The sequence below is a fragment of the Tenrec ecaudatus genome, chromosome 2 (assembly GCF_050624435.1).
Source record: "Tenrec ecaudatus isolate mTenEca1 chromosome 2, mTenEca1.hap1, whole genome shotgun sequence".
NCBI classification, from domain to species: Eukaryota; Metazoa; Chordata; class Mammalia; order Afrosoricida; family Tenrecidae; genus Tenrec; species Tenrec ecaudatus.
The window spans coordinates 272,312,678-272,333,281 of record NC_134531.1 but is presented as its reverse complement, the minus strand read 5'-3'; the positions used below and the strand labels follow the sequence as shown (position 1 = coordinate 272,333,281).

The window sequence follows — 20,604 nt, the reverse complement described above, 5'->3', positions numbered from 1 at the left end:
AACTGACATAACCTGCCCATGGGAACCTAGAAACAGCTGCTGGTCAATGGGACAGTTCTCCGTCACATTGGGTCAGTGTGTGTCCAACGTTGACTCCAACGCAATTACAACCAACAAACCCTTTGTGATACAGGTGGTGATTAGTGCTGAGGTCAGACTTAAACGTGGGCATTTTCAGTCTAGAGTTGACTTCTTTATAACTCAGTGTATTCCTACTAGAAAACACGTGGACTAGAAGAAAAAAACTTCACCGGCAGTCGAAATGTTTCTGTTATTTCCAGGTCAGAAGCCACAGAACTTAAACTGTGGAAGAGATCTCATATTCTAATATCAACTAGATCAATTCATGCATTTTATAGATAGCAAACTTGATAGATGGAAAACGACTTGCAATTTCAAGTGGGAAATTCAAGTCAGCAACTGAATCCAAGTCCTGTTTTTTCCCTCCCACTAGGAGAGGCTCAAGGAGCCCTGGAGATGCAGAGGTTCAGTGCTTGGATGCTATGTGGCAGCTGAGTCTCCCCTCCACCAGGAGCTTCCCAGGGGAAAGACCTTACAGTTTGCTTCCAGAGAGCTTACTTACATCCTTGGAAACCCGATGAGGCCATGCTCCTCTGTTCTACAAAGCTGCGAGGAGCTGGACTCCACCCAATGTGAATGAGAAGCAGTGAGTGGTTTGAACCGTGAAGGGCTTGGCTACCAAGCAATAGATGATGCTTCCTCTTGCCTGAGAAAGGCCTGCCAATATACTTCTTAAATAGAACCACTGCTTGAAGCCCTAGGGAGCGAGTTTCTGCTCTGATGCCTGGTGTCACGACCAGTCAAAATTCCCTGAAGCACCACAGCTCTGGCTTTTTGGACAGGTTTATACCATAGGGATAACACACACATATGCCCATAATACACACAAATTCGTTTGGGGGGGGGGTGGTTGTCACAGTACACTTAAGGAACCAAGGTGGCACTGCAGTGCTATCCCAGTAACCAGAGATTAGCAGTTCAAACCCACCCACCACTATGCAGGAGGAAGATGCAGCAGTCTGTGGCTCTAATAACCTATGGGGAAGGTGCACTCTTTTCCTGGGCTCAGACAGTTAAGTCCTGTCTGGTGTTATACTGTACCTGGAGTCCCTGAAGGGTGCAATTACTGCATGTCAGGGCATCCCTGGGGCTGGTCGCCTCCGGTGGTAGATCACAGTGCCAGGAGCCCATAGGCCTCCTCCCTTCCAGACCTGCAGGGCCCTTGATAATATTGACGCTCAATGTGAGGCATAGACCAGTGTGATGCATGCGCTGTAAAACGTCTAAATCTACTGTTCCTTGAGTCACATGAATACTGACAACTAAATAGTTCTGGAAAATCTTTCCTCGTTGAATTCGGACATTATGAGTTACAGCTCTCTCAGTGACGGAGCAGGAAGGCCTTCCTATGTTTCTTTATATGTTTCTCTTGTGCCCTTAATTGGCCTCGTTCTTTTAGAAGTTACCAATACATGTTCACAAACACGAACCACGACACTATTTAAGCTCAAACAGCAGAAAAGTCGACAAGAACAAACACACCGGCCGCAACCCAGACTGCAGCATGCGCGTCTGTCCTCTGAGCAGCCCAAAGTCACATGATTTAAAGCAGCATTTAACTGAGCGATGACATGGCTCGGACCCAAGTATACTTGTGGAAGGCTGAAAAATTAAATTAGCATAGAGTTGTAGCCCTGAAGGCAGATTGGTACATGTAAACTGGCCCTTGGAAGAATAGTTTGCTGTGTAGGTTAACTAACTACACGGATATTTTCATTAAAAAGAGTAAATGTTTGCTGAAACATTTCACAAAGATTTTGCCACCGCTCATGTTTATCATCCCCTCTGGCAGTGTCACCACTGTGTTCCGCACCCCATACCCGCCCCTAGGGACGCCTAGCACATTTGCTCACCAACTTAAGCTTGGCAGACAGACCTTTAAAGACAGGCCTGGGACCTCCTTGCAGACAATCAGCCCTTGTCACTGCTATGCATTACGCTTCTCCAACTCAGCTGCTGGCCTGAGTTAGGGTCTACCCTCCAGCAACCAGCTCTCACCACAATTGTGGTTACTCTGTTGGCAAGTCCATTCCAACGTTTAGCAATCCCATGTGATGGGGTAGAATTGTTTCTCTAGCACCCTCGACAAGCCTGTGCCCCCAGGAAACTTTCCTAGCCTATGCTCTTTACAAAGGCAGGCCACCAGGATTTCCTCTCACACAGCTGGGGGTGTGCTTGGACCACCAAGCTCAGTGGAGAAGAATTTCACCATTGTACCGCCAAGGCTCCTGATGCCACAGCCCACCTGGAGAAAAACCTGTCACCTCACACAAAGCTCAACCCACAAACTCACCTGGCCAGTGAGGACCCTCTGTAGAGAGCCCTCATTATTAATAAGAGGCAAATTTGGTACTTCACAATATTACAACCACAACTGCTTTATGAACTTTGTTGCGCTGTTAAAAAAAAAAAAGCATGAGAAAGAAAGTGGGATGCAAGTGTGGGGCATTTAGCATCTATGGAATTTCTTCTTTCTAGTATTTTCTATTATTTTAGAATAGATAAACTTTGCGCTAGGAGTTAGAATATTCATCCCTCTTACCATTCTTGTCAAAACATAGCCTTAGAAATTCAGGTACAGATCTCATTCATGGGATCACTTAGCAAGTCTTCCTATTAGTATTCATGGTTGCAATGAGTTCATTAGACATAGATCCTCACGGGTTGTAAGAAGGCCTAAATAAGTAAATACAAAACAGCATGATTATGTTCAATGGCAAAAGTTTAGATAGGATGCTAAGGTGGACAAGGAGACACCTGAAATGATTCATTAGTCCAAGCCAGAATCAGGAAAGACAAAAGAGAGGAGAGAAGTAGTGTAAGAGGACTAGACTGTTGCTAATAAAGGAGCAGACTTTAGATAGGACAGAGTAGGAAACGGTATTGTTTCCCTGATGTAATAGTTCAGGTTCTGCGTCAACTTGGCTCAGCAGTCGGCAGTTCTCAGTAGTTTGGCAATTAAGATGTAGTAGTGATCCAGGATGGGATGGCCTCAAGAGTCTGGTCTGTACAGATACATGGGAAAAGTTTGTTTGCTTTTTGCTGGGTCTGGATCCTGCATATGACTCATCATCTAATTTCCAGTTGTTTGGACTGGAGTCAGTAGCCAGCTGTGTTAGGTACCAAACCTGAGAAGCAGCAGCAGCAGCAGCAGCCTGCCATCCTACCTGCTGACCTTGGATTCACTGCTGTAACCAGAAGCCTGCCTTCTGACCTGCCAATCAACCCCTGCAGCACTGTGAATAACGGGACAGACTGCAGCCTGACATCTGACACATGGACTTCGAACTTACCCACCTCTACAACTGAGTAGGCCATTTCTCTGATAGAAACCTTTCTTTCTCTTTACCCGCCTATCTCTCTCTCTCTCTCTCTCTCTCTCTCTCTCTCTCTCTCTCTCTCTCTCTCTCTCTCTCTCTCACTATCTCTATGACAGCACTGTGGGTGATTGGTTGGGCTGCCAACAATGCGGGTCAGCAGTTTGAAACCATCAGCTGCTCTTTTCCAGATAACTGAGATTGTCTACTCCCGGGAGATTTAGAGTTTCAGAAACCCATGGAGGCAGGTTTACTCTATCTTACAGGGTGGCTTTAGGTCCTAATTTACTCAATGGCAATTAGTCACACACACACACACTTTATTGGTTTTGGTTCTCCAGAAAACCTAACCTCACATCTCAAGCTAACCATGAAGATCCATAATACCCCCAAGTCAATAAAATACCAGTACCTCTGACAACAAGGTAATCCCAGAAAAAGAAATAAACCAAAATACGCCCAAGGTTCCAAAGAAGGGAGGATCTTTACTTATCAGGAAACAGGGAGAAGACCTGAACTTGGTTCCAGTCCACAAGGGTTAGGCAAATGAGCTAATTACATTCGTTTACAGGCTGTTATCACACTCTAGAAATAATTCTCAAAGCAACAGGGAAATCATGGCTGTGCTTTCCAGTGATAAAAAGAATCAGTGACTATTGGCAAGCTATTTTCTGAAAGCATCGGATAATGCTCATCCTTAAACAGGCCGCCTGTGGTCAGTGAGATGAGGGTGACGGTGTCCAGCTTCAGATGAATCGGTGCTCCTTGCTCAGGGCACACTGCTGCTCCTGACCCCGTCCCCTGCCCGTGCCTTGACCTCCTTTCACTCAGACAGTATGCCCTGGCTCATGCCTGTGAGCTGCTCAGATTATATGTTGAGAGGCAGCTCTAGAATTTAGCATGAGGAGGGCTGCCTGATAGATGTCTAACATGAGTAATGCTACTTAACGATCCCCAATGGGACTGGTGCGTATTATTCCAGTAGGATGAGTCGTTCGAAGACAAAAAGCAAATCTAGGCACTTTACAGTGAGACATAATGAGGGATAGACATTTCTACATGCAGGAGTTGTTTACTTAAGATGTAGCAAGAAATATCTGGGTTTTGAAATCAGTGAGTGTCAGTAAATTTTTCTCTATATATATTTCGCTGTGGCATCTTTGTTCAACAACTGTGCAAAATACACCATTTCCATGTTGCCTAAGAAAAGCCTCCAGACGTTATTTTATGAATTTATGAATTATGCACAGTTTCTTCACAGAAACACTGGGTATGCTCTTGAAAACTATCCATGAATCAATATTTTACAAATTAAATGACATTTTTTTCCGGACAAACTATTACTTCAGAAATGTTTTCTTTTCATTTCTGGCTAATATTCAATCTCTAATGATTACTATCTCTTTCAATGAAGTTTCTCTCTCAGTAACAGCTGTCAAGCCACTGAGGATCTATAAACACATAATAAAGCATATATAAGGGGCGCTAGAATTTAAAAAGGATCCTGTAGTAAATTCAAGAAGATAAAGACCCTTTTCATTTCAGCCACAGGTCCAATTTTCTTTTCTTTTAACCTCCTTCAGGTTTCCTGACAGTATTTTCTCAACCTTTAATTCAGATGCACACAGTGGTGTGTCTCTTAAATAGCAATCAGTAAACATTTAGACTGGATGTGTTGATAATTTCTCTTCTTATTCAGAGATATATTTATTTATTCAGTTCATCAGGGACTCTTGCCTCATCAAAGGGCTCATGGTGAGGGTTTCTTTGTTTGTTAGCTTTAGAACAAAAGAGTAAATACAAACACAAAACCGGATCACTTTGCCTAGCTCAGCAAATGCAATCAGTAAAATGTAAATAGGTCCTAATAAAGGCAGACACTTTTGGCTAAGCAAATAAGCCATTAGCTAACCATGCAGAGAGTAACAATAAAATAAGAAAATAAGGAAGGCTATATCCCAGAAAAGGAAAAGCATTTGTAATGCTGGAGACAGCACAAAGTGAGGGCTATGGACGTACTTACAATGGAAAGAAGTAGCTAGATGTTATAATATCGTGGCTACAAAATGGTGACTTGTGGGCCATTTGTAATGGGCTATACAACCATATGTTTTAATATTCTTACTAATTTAGATTCTGTGCTCACATTTTATCAGTTGGAAGACTTTACTTTAAAATACTGGTTTCGCCTTCTCCCCAAAAGCCTGAGTGTCTGTCGCTATTGGGGCCACATTGCTCTGTGGCCGCATTTCACGGAGCAGGCCTTAAAGTGGTAACCAGGCCCACCGGCCCCCTGGTGAACATGTAAATCCCTGTTTAGGCATTAGAGTTTCCACCCACTCCAAAACACTAACACGCAAAAAATAAACCTCGTCAATTCTATTTACTTATCTTTCTCACCAAGAAGCTTGCCTTTAGACAAAGGAGGGAAGTTCTGGGGGAACTCAGTGGGAACTGAAGATGAAAAGATAAGTTGTTAGCATCTCCATACATTTAAAATCTCCTGGTCCAGAAACACACATCACAGCCCAGGAGACTTAGAGAACTCTTAGACACAACATAAGATGTTTGAGATTAATAAAAAAAATCACATGTTTTCTATATTTATAACCAGGAAAAAAAAAGAGAGATTCTCAAGCTCAGTAGGACACACGAGGAAGACAGTGAAAAATAGATGTTGAAAATGAAAACAATGTAGCCAAGGCAAATGAGCATTGAACAAATCATGCAAATTGAAAGCTAAGGAGAATCATCGTGCGCCTGGAGAATAGAAAGGTTAGGGAGAACACACTGTCTCTATTGAATCTGTTTCATATAAAAATGAGATTGATCTCATAGGAGCTATAGCTTGTAAGAGCACTAGAGCCACAGTGGGTAAGTGCTTGGCTCCAAGTGAGAGGAGGGAGGCTCAACCGGTGAGCCACTTCCGCAGAGGTCCGTTTCGAGAAAGATTACAGTGTTGAAAATCCTATGAGACCACTCTACTCTGTCCCATAGGGTCACTTCGAGTTGGAAGCCACTCAATCACAATGGATTTGGTTTGGTTTTAGCACCGTGTGATGAAACTAAGGCCAACAGGCCAGAAATCGGCGTCAAAATTCAGCTTAATGAGGAAAAAGCTGAAGTAGAATATCCTACACCACGAGAAGATGATTTCTGCCGCCTAAACTATTGATGCAAGAACAGAAGCCTATGTGATCGGACACTACAGGGAAGACCAAAGTACAGAGGGGAAGTTGGGATTCTACGATGCTCCGCAGATGATTTGCTGACAGGGCAAGATAATACACACAGGATCATGGATAAGATATTGGGATACTGCTATTCATAGCCTCCCAGAAAATGCTAAAAGAAAGAAAGAAGAAATAACCTTACTCTCAAAGACTTACAGAATCCAATTTGCATCTGTTTTACTTGGTCTGTATTTAGTATTTTCAATGGTGTAAGCATAAGTTCACAGCACTGTTATGTGTTTACTTAAAAAAAAATTTTTTTAATCTGTTGCAGAAAGACTTGACCCCTGGTGACACTCCTTATACTACAGGATAGAAGTGTTCCATTGTCGTTTCCTTGGCCACAATCTTTTAAAAAAGCAGTTTGCCAGACGTTTTGTGGTAGTTACATAATCTGGTGTCAATTTGGGACTTGATAGGATGAAGAGTGAAGGGGTGGAGAGTCTAGTCTGTCATAGCCAATGAGGCCTCTGTGTGGGCATGGCCTTCTCCTGCAAATTCTGGGAATACCTGGATTTCCTCCTTGGAGAAGGGAGACAGTTCTCCATCTCTCTCTGTCTCTCATCTCACTCCCTTGGAGACTCCCTACTGACTAGACATATGGCACTAAACTGATAGACTCCATGCCCTGGGAACTGGAGAAGCCACATGCCAGAGTTGAGATGCTTACACTGTCACTGGATCCAAAGACTTTCTACCCACTGGCCTGTGATCATCCTGCATCCGGCATCACTGCATGTGTCTAGTGAGTCTGAAGAGGACTTTATAGATTGGTATCAGACATATGGGCTGATATCAAACATATAGGCTTGGGCTGGACTGGGTTGGGATGCTTTCTTAATGTACAATTTCCCTTTATATAAAACTCCCTCTTCTACACATGAGTTTCTATGGATTTGTTTCTCTAGTCTACCCGAACTAACACACCTTTTTTCTGTAGAGACTCTAGGTAAATTTGAAATACCAAATTTTAGGTTAGTGGCCAATCACAAATTGCTTATGTCACCCAATGACCACACATGTAAATACTTAGGTAATCAACCATATGTATCAACAATTACTTAAGTGGAAGTAGTGAGCATCTCTTTTTTCCCCCTATTTTGTTACCTGAAATGTTGGTTAAATAAATGAAAGAATGAGACAGCAAATGTAAACTAAAATATACAATGGCGTAAGTGCAATTCTTTAACAATATTTTTTATAAAGTCTACTTCTCTGATGGTTTGTGTTCGTTTTCAGATAATCACTCCTGAATGCACCAATGATTTGCTTAACCCAATATTCTTTCACTCTACAATACTTGGGGAACGACTTATTCCAGGGCAAATTTCCAATCTAAGTAAATCCCTTTGGCCTGCTATTTCTTAAATTACAATCCTTTCTTCCTCTGTCACCATCAAGTCCGTTCTGGCACACAGCAACCCTGCAGGACAGAGTAGAATTCTGTCCCCGTAGGTGTCTGCGACTCTAAGTCTGTACAGGAATAGAAATCCTCTCTATCTCCCCAAACAATGGACTGATTCAAGTTGTAGTCTACCTGTGCACAGTCTAGAATCTTGTGTGAAAAGCTCTTCACAGCTTACCCAGTAGCCTGGGGTGGTGCGAACGACTAATGCTCGGGCCTGCTGCCTAATAGTCTGCCACTACAAGAGGCCCGTCAGAAGAAAGGGCTGGCCCTCCACTACATCTAAGAGCCTGCTATGGAAAACCCTGTGGAACGCGGTCCTACTCTCTCCGTCCCCCACTCGCTTAGAGTCACCTTTGGCTCAGATGGCCACTGGGGCTGGTTGTGGATACACTTTCGACACAAACACGGACAACATTCGGTAATGTTTTTTGTAAAGTAACTGAGAGCAGCAAAAGTGATCGTAGCTACACAATAACTGTTGTTTATGGTCATGATGGATAGCAAAGAGTTTAGTAAGACATAAAATAAGTATTGAGCCCATTTATCAATAATAAATGAGCAGCATTCTCAAATAAACAGTGACTAAGTATAAAGGCATGAATGCATAGAAATAAATTTTACACTATGAAATATATCTGAAGATGTTGAGTAAAGACCTTAAGGGCAAGACTCGGTTGTCAGATGAACAACAATTTAATATATGATACCAATTTAATTAGTGGTATAAGTAAAGTCCTGGGGGAAAAGTCAGTCTCGATTTAACCGTTATATAAAATCACACAGCTATAGAAATAAAATTTTAAAAAACATCTCATCTCATTTATACAATTGTAAATAACTTTGGTATATTATTGAGTACGCTCGAGAAACCATACCTAAGAAATGGTGGAAGCTTCAAAATCAAGCATTTATATTTAAAAAGAAAAGCAAAGAAATAATTCCTACCCATAACTCCCGAAAAGGGCTTAGTTATTACTGCCTTGCCTTATGATTGCTACTGCAGACATGTAAGTTACATTAGCTGGGATCACGTTCTACATCTTATTTTTCTATAAAGTTTACCAAGTGAGAGAAAAACAAACAAATAAACAAACCTTACTACCACAGAGCTGATTCTAACTCAAAGTGGCCTTACAGAACTGCTCCTGTGAGTTTCTGAGACTTTAAACCTCTGCTGGGGCCGGAAGCCTCATCTTTCTCCCTCAAGAGTGACTGTAGGTTTTGAAATGCTGACCTGGCAGTTAGCAGCCCAACGCCTCGCTCACTATGCACCTAGGGCTCCTTCCGTCTGAGAAGGAGGCATTTGTGATAGAGCAGCAATTGAAATTCTAGCGAAGTTTCACTTTGATACATTTTTATGATCAATAAGCTACATCTCAGTGAGGCAGTTTTCAACATAAAGAAATTCAGATTCACTTGAATTCATATTCCTTTGTCCAAACACTTAACGGATGTGGTTCTTAGTATCTCAAATGAACTCTACAACCTGAACAGGGCAAAGTACCAGTAAACTGGGTCGTAGGTTCGTCCACGAACGACCATATGCTTCCATGGTCTAGGCTATTCTCCCTTTTGTGGGTATGTGGCTTACCACTGGGCAAGCAAAATGGAGAAGCCAGGAAAGACATAAAAAGCTAACACCAGAAAAGTAACAAAACTGCGCTGGGATGTACAATCCAGCCATCGCTCACACATACACTAAGTCTACTGATCGTCTTATAGTCACGTTTCACACTGTTTTATTCATTTGCTTTCCTACAAGGAAGTCAGATTAGCAGCCAATTGCACACTGCTTTGTGCCACCCAGAGACCATCAATGAACATCCTGAGGTAAATATCATACACGCTTCAAAAGGAAGTTATGAACATCTTTTTTTCTACTGCGTTGCCTGACAAAGTTGGTAAAATAAATGAAAGAACGGATGATCAATGTATTCCAAAATAGACGACGTTCCCAGTGAACTGTGGTGTCTATCAGTAGAGTAGCTCTTCTTCCCGATAGGAGCAGTATCCTGAGATCAGGCAGGCTGCTTTCAGACCGCTCTCCACACCACCAGCTGGCTGTCCAGAGTCAAGAAGCTTAAACTTGTTTAACCTCCTTTTCCACATCGATAAGCCAAAATGATAGCGGTGCCTCTGTCCCTAGCGTGTCCCCTTTAAAGGTTAAGTAAGGTAAAGCCTGTCAGTCCTTTGCCAGGTAGACTGCTAGTACTTTATACATCTTGGGGTTTGTCAAATTATGTTGTCAGGTGTCATCCAGTTGGTTCCGACCCATAGCGACCTCATGCACAGTAAAACAAAACAATACGCAGTCCTGCTCCATCCTCACACCTGTTTCCATGCCTGAGCCCATTGCGGCAGCCACTGTGCCAGTCTATCTCGTTGAGGGCATTCCACCCTTTTGCTGCCCCTCTACCCTCCCAAGCATGTGGTCCTTCTGCAGGGACTGGTCTCTCCTGACAACATGTCTAAGCTATGGCAGGAGAAGTCCCGCCATCCTTGCCTCCAAAGAGCACTCTGGCTATCCTCCTTTCTTCTAAGGCAGTCCGCCTGTCCTTCCAGCAGTCCACGGCACTTTCATTACCCGTCTCCAACACCGCAATTCAAATGCATCGGTTCTGTACCACAGAGTTTAGATAGCATTATTGCTTTGGTCACTACGTGGGACACGTGATTGGTCCACTAATCCAATGAAAGTGTCCTAAAGAAATAAATACAGTGTCCTCTAACCAAAAGGTTGGTCATCTCACCCAGCCAGAGGCATGGGGGGCACAGGTCGGTGTCTGCCGTCTATAAACAGAACAGCCAAGAAAAGCCCTAAGGAGCTTCATTCGGTTGGATTTTATTTGAAATATTATTACTCTTAATACTGATTGATTCCCCTTCATTTTCTAACATAAGTTGAATGTCTTAACAGTCTAGAAATTCTAGGAAGCTGTCCTACTCAGCTGCAGAGCTGTTAGAAGTTGGAAATCGACCCCCGGGTGCCTACCTCCATTAACTATGCCAAGGACACGATGGGGTGGTTCTCAGTGCGTAGTTTTAGGAATTGGCGGGTTTCTGGGATTGAATGGCCAGGAATAAAAGAGAAAAAACAGACAGCCCAACAAATACCCTTTCCTCGCCGGACATAAATACAACCTATCCCAAGACGCGTCTCTTCACTCCTAATTCATGTAGGTTAATACCAACTGTTTTGCCTGTGACTCTCCTCCTCCTGTGCATAAATACCCCAGGTAAGGCTGTGCCTCTCTCCCACGTTCCTGTCACCTGGTGAGGTTTTGGCAATACACTACGAAGCTAATGAACTTCAGCAAGCTCCAAATTTGAGACTAGATGGCTCGGCAGCATTCACTTTTCTCCAGCTAGGAGAAAGGCAAACAGATGAACTTGATCTCCCACCACTTGGACAAGCCAGTTCACTTCACAGGCAATTTGCTAACTGAATTGTGCACACACTGACAACACTGCCCCAACCAGGCAAATGTTAACTCCACAGAGGGGTGTGGTTAACACGTACCAAGTGTGCCTTAACTCGCTTTGTTATGTGGACAGGCCCCGTCTTAGGGCGCTTTCAGCGTGACAACGACTGCCTTTTAAATCAGCCTGAGTAAACAAAATTAGCTGTGGGTCCGAAAGACTTGGAAACGTGTGCATTTCATTTTATAGGAAAAGAATTCCAGAGGTTTTCATTCGTTCAAACTAAAAATTAATCTACCATATACAACAAAAAGTCATCTACAGAAATGTAAAAGATAACCGCGTGGGCGTTATTTAACATGGAAACCAAAGATGCCACTTACTGCAGCTGATCAAGGAGTCCTGGTGGCACAGCGATGAAGCACTCAGCCGCTACCTGGAAGGACTGGGTACCGAAAGCCACCAGCCGCTCTCTGTGAACCACGTGACAGTTTGCTTCTGCGCATCACAGCCCTGGAAACTCCACGGGGCAGTTCTACTTGCTCTGATGAGTTGAAATGGATTCAAGAGCATTTTTGTTTTATTGTAGCCCATTACGGCTATGATGGCAAATGATTCAAGAGACCTTTGTGGCTGAATTAATTTATTTGGGGGCCCAGTTTTCTTCCCCATTCTATCTAGAATTGATAAACTGACAAAAAGCAGCTCAGTCCTTTAGTGAAGAGACACTAAAATGTAGCCACTTCTTTCTTCTCTTCTAATAAAATCCAGGAATACACTTACCACACAGATTTCCCCTGTAATGTTATAGAAAGCATGAACCGCTTATCATTCAAGGAAGATTTTCATAGTAACATAAATGCTATTTCATTTTTGTGTACTGAAATTTTAAGTGATATCAAAAGATAAGACGTACCTACCAATAAGATTCAGTGTTAAATGGTCACAGGTAACATGCCTAGACTTAATATACGCAGCTTCCTGCACATTAAAACAGGATTTTGCAAGGGAGGAGGAAGCAAAGTAGCCTATTATCTTCTCCAGTAGGCCCACTGCAAGTAATTTTAAAGGAAAATTCTGAAGACTCCAGGATGGCTGTGGGCAAATTGTCTCTGGCTTTCAGGCGATGTACGAATTAGCTGAACATAAACATAAGGAACGCACACTTTGAACTTGAGAGGAGTTAAAATGCAATCAAGGGCGTCTTGGAAAAGCAGACTCATGAGCTGCTATGGCCAGAAGTGCTTTAAAACAGGGTGTTTGTGTAAACCTTGCTCCACTTAACGTGAAGACGAATCTAAGAGCAGATCCCCAAAGTTCACTGCAATATGAGGATCTGATGCCTAATCCCAAGCAGTTCGTGCTGAGTTGATGCCAATTCGTTGCCTACTCTCTACGTGCTGGAGAATACCACCCTTAACAGGGAAGCATGCTGAGGCGGATACTTCGTTGTGTCCACTGAGGCTGTTTCTCATGCTTCATTCGGGTGTCACACTAGGTGACGCGATGAGGCCTAATTACAGCCTAATTTCACACCAAATTCGTGATCCAAGAACTACTCTACCTTCTACTTTCTCTCCCCCAAATAAGAAAATAAATAAACACATACTCCTTCCCAGTCCTAAGCTAGGAATCGCTGTGAGACACACACACACACACACACACACACACACACACACACACACACACACAACCCCACCCCACCCCCACCCCCGGCCAGAGGCCTTTCTCTACTTGAATGCAGTCAGAAAAGTATGCAGGGTTGTGCTGTGCAAACTACTATTTTATGTGTGGAACAACTTGTCATAAGAGGTTTGGAAGCCAAGGCAAACCACAGAAGTAAGGCAATTTGTAGCAGTTTGCTTTGGCTGAAGGGAAATGAGATTGAAGCGCTCCCATGAAGCAAGCAATGTGACACTTTCCAGTGTTGGAAACTGCCTCTTGGTCGGTTTAGAAAAGGCTGGGGGAGGGGGTGGGGTGAAGATCAAAGCTATTTTCCTGTCACTAAAATCTTTTTTCCCCCTCTGCTTCAACAATATGACTGAAGAGCTGAAGGTGAAGGAAAAAGAGGAAAAGGAAGCCAGGCTAACCCAAAATGGTCAAGAAAGGAGGTGGCCTTTTGATCTCTGCAGGATGGCCACTTTCTGGGCTATGCATAAGTAGTTTCCAACCAGCTGATCAACCAGGTATTAAAGCCCAAGCCTGCCATGATCAGCCACCATGAAGTGAGTCATCTGTGAACAGCAGTCAAGCAGAAGGCTCATCTACCACTAAGTGACCCTCAGCTCATCTACATCCCCGAGATTAAAGGCAACCACAGGGGGAAAAATCGTCTCTCCACAGGCTCTTCTGATGAGTCCCAATTACCTGCCTTTCCAACCACAGCAAAGTAGTTCATCAATGACAATAGCATTCATTTTTCCAAAACAGCACCAGCAGAAATATTTTTATTTATGTCCAGTGCTTCTTTTAAGCATGGAATAGCACACAGATTTGATAAAGGCGAAACATGAGCTGGTAGAAAGTAATAAAAAAAAAAAGGGGTTTTAGTGATTGTTTCACCCAGAGATTTGTAACTATTTTTTTATCTTTAAAACCGCCCTTCTGAGAATCACAAATGTTCACCAGAGTCTTATCTAGATGGGTTTCTCTGAACATGTTTTAAAATAAAATCCATTAACTAGAATCTTTCTTCATTACTGCCTTCCCTTCCTTCTTTCAAGGGGAACATGCACAGGATGATAGAAAAGTTTTAGGGTACACTCAGTTCAAATCTCTGCTCATCCATATGTCTTCACTTCTGAACAAGTCCTTTTCCTCCAAGAGAATAAAGTAGGATTTGACCCCCAACAGCACCCCATGCCAGAGAGTTCCGATGAGCATTAGGAAAGATAATGTGATATGTTCTTAAATGGTAGCTACGTCTTCATAGTAATATCACAGTTTCTTATTGTGCTCCAGAATTTGAATTCTATTTATGGTTTTTCTTTCTTCCTTTCCTCCATTCTTTTTTTCTTTGTACTGGTCTCCCGGTAAGGATAACTTTCAGCATCGGAAAGTTAATGACTGATTTTTAATGCCTCTGTATAGGGTCCCTAGGTGTTAGAATTGATAAGAGTGAGATTGGTTTGGGGTTGACATAAAACAAGAGACAAGTACTCTAAAATCGTATTGAACATAAACTTCAAACCGACTGCTATCACCTCGATTCCAACTCACAGCCACCTAGAGGGAAAGGCTGAATTAGCTGTAAGATTCTAAACATTTACAGGAATAGAACGCCAGTCTTTCTCCGGCTGAGCAGCTAGTGTGTTCGAACTGCTGACCTTGCTTTTAGCAGCCCATAGTGCTTAACACACGACGCCACCAAACTCAGCCACACCAAACTCAATAATAACACCAAGTCCATTCTGACTCATAAAAGCAGTCTATCAACTCATTACAGATTTAGACGGGCTTCAAGACTGGTTTTGCTTCAAAAACTTATGCAAGATGTCTACGTGTTTACAGTTATACATTCCACATATAAACTGACATCAAATATTCAATCTACTTTTGAAATGTGTTCCTGGTGCTGTGTGAGGGCAGAGCATATACTTGTATCTATTGGTTCTGTCTACTTACAGTCTACATTTTAGAACTCGCTTTATTCTTAATCTGAGTTTTTACTACACTTCTTCAGACTTCTGCTTCTGATTTCGAAGAAGTTTGTGGCGGGGGGGGGGGGAAGAGGGCAGGTTCCCCCCTATTTTACCAAATGTTCTTAATTCATTCTAGAGATTACTTTAGACTTAACCTTACATGAAAGCACAGCTTTTAATTTCCCTATATTTTCAAATAAGAAGCAAAGTTGCTTGTTGACATGTTTGTTTTAAGCATGGAACATTTTTTAAAAGGTTAACATTTAACATAGGCATTACCTCAGTATCTTTTAGGAACAACAACAACAAACACTCCATGAAGGTTGGGCAACTTAGGATCCTCACTAGTAAACTTTACCTGGGCTTCTTTTGAGTTTTACTCTTGTTGCTCAGCCTTTTAAATGGTGGACACTTAATGAAAATAAAAATTAGTAACAATAACAATAGTAAACTGTCATTGCATGTTGTAAATGTGGACTTAGCACCTCTTCAACTCACATAAGAATATTTCAACTTCATAGTAGCAACTGAAGGCAAAGTCTAGGGACACATTCTTCCCTAAGACAGCTTACACATAAATGTTTTATGTGCCAGAGACCCATTATTGAGAAATATAAAGGGTATTTTAAAAGATGCAGCAGTTCTCAAGTATAAATTCAAAAGCCAACAACTTTATCAGAAAATTGACCAGATCTTAGTAGATTTACCAAGGAATCTTGCCCAAGAGAGAGACAATACTAGATTAAGTAGCTCACATAGTGAAACTAGTTTTACAACTCCCCCCAAAAGATTCTTTTTCCTAAAAATAAAATAATAATAATAAGGGGTCGGGGGTCAGCAGAAAAATCCAGTGAATATCCATTTCCACTTTATTTGAAACGCAGATCTCATCCTGAAATTCAACAACTCTTTCACTTAAAATCAAGCTTTGGTCAACAGATTTGAAGACAGTTGCTTAGTCTGCCCTCACCTGACAGGCCTCCCCCCAGCAAAGACTGGCTCTCCATAGAAAGAAGCAATAGATATGCAAACTGATCAAAGAAATATGCAAGTCCCCAAAGCATAGTTAGAGAAAACAAAAACCATGATCATATGGTGTAACATTAGTTTAAAGAATAAAAGGTCTTCAAAAAGCAAATACTCTTAAATGCAGTATTTTACCCAAAATGGAGTTTGCAATCTGCTGGGGGTGGGGGAGGTGGGGAGGTAAGGCTTTGTTAAATTGGCAGTTAAGTTTAAAGAGCAGAAGAAAAAAGGAAAGAAAAAAGACATGTCAACCCATAGATGTTTTTTACAGGTTAAATCTTGTTGCTGGTGCTCTCCTCCCTCGGTGCCCTTTGATTCATTGAGGGGTACCACATTTCTCCTGAATACACTCCATTAACAAGGGAGACGCTGTGATCTTAGGCTCGGGGCAAGACATGAAACACAATCTTTCAAGAACTTCATTCATTCACTAGCCAGGTGTCTTGAGCACTCCCTACTCGAAAGTACTTATCTGAGTTCTGTGAAGTTTATCCAAATCAATAGTATTGCTTTAGAAAAGCTAGCTGTCATGAAATCCCCCGAGCAGTCCAATCACTTGACTGGCGTCTCAGGTCCAGATTCAGAGCATGGGTGAAAGCCAGTGGACACAAGATGGAAAAAAAGCCTCCAGTTAAATATGAGGTGGGTCTTTGGAAAGACACCTCTGGCAAAGAGCCAAGGGGAAGGAGCAGACAAACATACTGGTGGGAAAAACTAGGTTTTTACAAACTATCAATGGTTTCAATAGAAAATTTAATTAGAAAAATGTATCTAGAAGTCCATATAACACATAAGAATATAGACATGGTTGACTCCAGTTCAAATTCCAAGGCCTGGGTATTAGCTACTAAGCAAATTATCAAATAGGATGGGGCAATACTCCAGGTGAAGACAGAATTTTCAGGCTGACACAACCAGCTTTCAATGATACCCTATTAGTCTGACCCTATCTTTAATCTAAAGCCATGATAAAATGTCCCAACACAGACAAACTCAGCTCAAACAGTGACTAATGACCATTAATCCCCCTATCTTCAGTAATCTGTCCTTCCAGCCATTTATCACCCTGACACTTCACTTTACACACATGAATAAACTTTAACTGCGAAGGTGAATCAACACTAATCTCAAAGGTACCTGAAGCTGTAAATTAAAGGAGGTGGAGATCAAGGAAAGAGGCAAATAAAGAGATCAGATCTTAATGTTTTTGATGTACACCCATCAAGACCAAGTTGGTGGAGGCAGGCCTATTCAATCATTGAGATATGCAAACCCAGAAAAGAACTACATTGTAGACAGGGGAGGCTGGGAGTGGGAGGTTGCCCCAGAGAGGTAATCTACTTCTTCCACCCACCCTGACATATTTGAAATAGTCAAGGCTGAAATTTAAGTTTCCAGTTGCTTCAAAGGAATAACAAATTAATGAATTTGCAGTTTAGTTTAGTTGCAAAATGTTCACAGAGACTTTGGATCAGGAAGCACATCTTCCGGCCTACATTCTTTTAGGAGGTTAACTGCTATCATTAACAAGAGTGTGGATTTTGTTATTGTTTCTCGTTCTCTCTTTTCACACTGCACTCACTTTTAAGTAAACTCCTTGGAGAAAGTGAAAAGGGTGGCCATCGCGGAAACAAAAATGCTCCAATCAAACTTTCAATATTGTATAATTATGCAAATGGGGTAAGTCTAACCTCTAGGCCCTGATGCAACTTGAAGCTCTGTATACAACTACACAAATTCCCCACGGTACAGTGTGTGTGCGTGTGTCTGTGTGTGTGTGCGTGCGTGCGCGCGTGAGTGTGTGTGAAGGCCTGAAATTGGATCCCTCAAGCTTCTATTGAAACCAGAATCTACCAAAAAAAAGAAAAGTTGAAAATCGTGGCTCAATTCACCCATCGTACAAGTTTCTCAAGGAGAGTAAGCTATAAAGTTAACTTTTATGTCAGAGGGGTCCCGGTGGAGCATCAGTCCAACATTCCAGATGTTCAATTTTTGCACGTTTATATTAATCCTAAAGATCCTAAACTCAGTTTTCCTTTTTGACTCGCTCTAACGATGACAATTCTCAGGGCAACAGTCTCTTGTAGTTGCCACCAACTCTTTCCCAACCCAGCCAGGCGGTGACTAGTTTATATTCCCACTGTAGGAAGAGTTACTTCCTGGAGTTTCTTCACAATCAAATTTAATTACAGACCTTGGTTACATAAAACAACTACTAATAACCCCTTGTGCTTAGAAGAGGAGGGGCGAATTGGGAGGACCCGTTTGGAGACTCCTGGGGGGTCTCCTGGCCACAAGTTCCTCTGTCCCACACAACTCCCTGAAGGAAGGAACTCCTCCAAGAAGGAAACTAACTTAGACCCTTTCTTGGGGCCCAACCTCGCCGCCCACCAACGCCTCCCCCCACCCTGGGTTGCTCGGATGATCCGGGCGTGCCCTGAACTTGGCGAAAGGCAGAGGTCCGAGAGGAGGTTTGGTGGGGGGGCGGGAAGTCTTGGGACAGGGGCGCACCAGAGTGCACAGTGGGCACGTTTTCGCCCCCAAAGCCGGCAGGGACCTGGTCCCCCGGGCCTTCGAGGGGAGCAGTTGCCCCCGTTCGGTTGGGAATTGGCAGTCTGCAGGTTGGAGAAGGGGAGTGCAAAAGAACCGCAGGGTGAAAAAAGAAGGCGTGGAGTTACCTGAACAGAGACATATTAATCCAAAGAGGTAAATGTGAGCAGGCTCCGCGATCATTGTCCTCGGGTGGATCCTGTATGCCGTCTCATGCCAAGAGGGGGGAGTGTAGAAATGGGGACCCCGAAGGTGGGAAGCCACACACCACACACAAAGGCTTAATATAAGCAACGTGAGCGCATCCGCCGGGAGTTTTCAGAAGGATGACTCCTCGACCCTTCCGGAAGAGTCCTGGGCCGACTTAGGAATTCCGAGGTTCGCTCCCTTCGACCCGGGGTTTCCGAGGCGGCTCAGCCACTTCTGGGGACCCTCGGAAAGGAACAACAAAGAGCCCCGGCTGAGGAGCTGCAGCGCCGTTTCCTGCCTCCTCCGCGGTCTCCAAGCCTCCGGCGTGCGCCCCACACTGTGCGCCCGAGCGCCGCGGCCAGGGCCGGCGCGGCGGCAAAGTTGGGGTGGGAGGACCGACCGGGGCGCTCCCCGAAGTGCGTGTCCCGCGACCGGCGAGCCCAGTCAGTAGCCGGTCACCTTAAGTGGCGGCGACGGCAGCCAAGGCAGAGGTAGCAGCTCCAAGGGACGGGCGCGCGGCGTCCGGGTGGTGCCGGGGGAACTCGGGGCGCAGCGGGCGGGAGAGGGGGTGGCGCGGCGACGGCGGCTGCCTGGGCGGGCCCCTGCTCCCATCACTTGCGGGGCGCGGCGGGCACGGTGGACAGCGGCCGCTCCGCGGACACTCGCGCGCCTCCCGGACGCCTCCAGCCGCAGCCCCGCGCGGCGGTCACCATCGTCCCCTCGCCCGCTGGGGCGCGCGCGCGCAAAACACCCCAAACTCTGGGCTCCGAGGGCGCAGAAGCCCTGACTTCTAGGGGTGGCTGTGGGCACCCCGAGCTGCTCGCGGGGGCTGGGCTGGGGCGCGGGCGCCCGGACCTCCGCGGGCGAGGATGCTGCTGCAGCGGGTGGGAGCGGCGGCTGGCGCGCGCGGCCCGATCGGCGTCTGAAGTTTCAGCTCTCACGCTGCCTCGTCTCGGGCTCTATAGCCTGTGGGTTTCCCCGGCCGTGCGCGCCGCGCTCAGTTTCCTCCCTCTCTTCCAGCCCCAGAATACTTAAAGGGGCCGCACCGCCCTTCCCAAACCTCACTCCGCACCCTCGAGGCGCTGGTCAGGCAAGTTCTGCTTGTAATATTTCCATCATCAAGTCAGGGGTGCACGACTGCGCCCTCAGGTGAGAATAAAGCTGCTGCCAATCTGAAATTCAAGGAAATAGGAACTTGCCGAGTTTCTCGCGACACCCCTGTCTCCCCTGAACCTTTCTCCAAATGGAACCTCCCAGCCAAAGACTTCAAAAAAAAAAAAAATCCTCCCTGGTCCAGCTTAACCTCTTCTTTACCACTTCCAGGATTGGAAGACACTCTCGAATCACTCTATACAACTCTCAAGCTCTATCAGACTCGTACAAACACACTCCCCGCCGTATTTTTTTTTTTAAATCACGTTTAGGAAACAAACTTTGGGGACAGGAAACCGAGAGATCTCTCTGTGGGATATTACAGTTGCTGTGACGTGTTCGCTGATAAGATGGCTTAGTTGTGCAGAGGCTTACTAAGGCTTGAAAGGTTAGGCTCCGGAAGGCAGAAATTGGTGAGTCAAAATTCAGGAATTTCTGTTTCAATTTCAATGAGTATTAGCATCTCAACATTAGAGAGTGACTGAGGAGGAGCGATAATTAACCCTTGCATTGGTAAGAGAAGCCATTCAACATTTCAAAAGCCACCTATGTGGGCTCTGACCCCAGCCAGGTTCTCCCTGAAACTT

General features: G+C 44.2%; 1 protein-coding gene across 1 annotated transcript in view; it reads right to left on the bottom strand.

Annotated features, from left to right (window-relative positions):
• ROBO1 (roundabout guidance receptor 1) overlaps positions 1–19,855 on the bottom strand; it is a 434,587-nt gene extending 414,732 nt beyond the window's left edge. The window contains exon 1 of the mRNA XM_075542455.1: positions 18,805–19,855. Within this exon, the coding sequence (XP_075398570.1) occupies positions 18,805–18,859 (55 nt within the window). The 5' untranslated portion in view covers positions 18,860–19,855. The remainder of the gene's footprint in view (positions 1–18,804) is intronic.
• Positions 19,856–20,604: the final 749 nt, after the last annotated feature.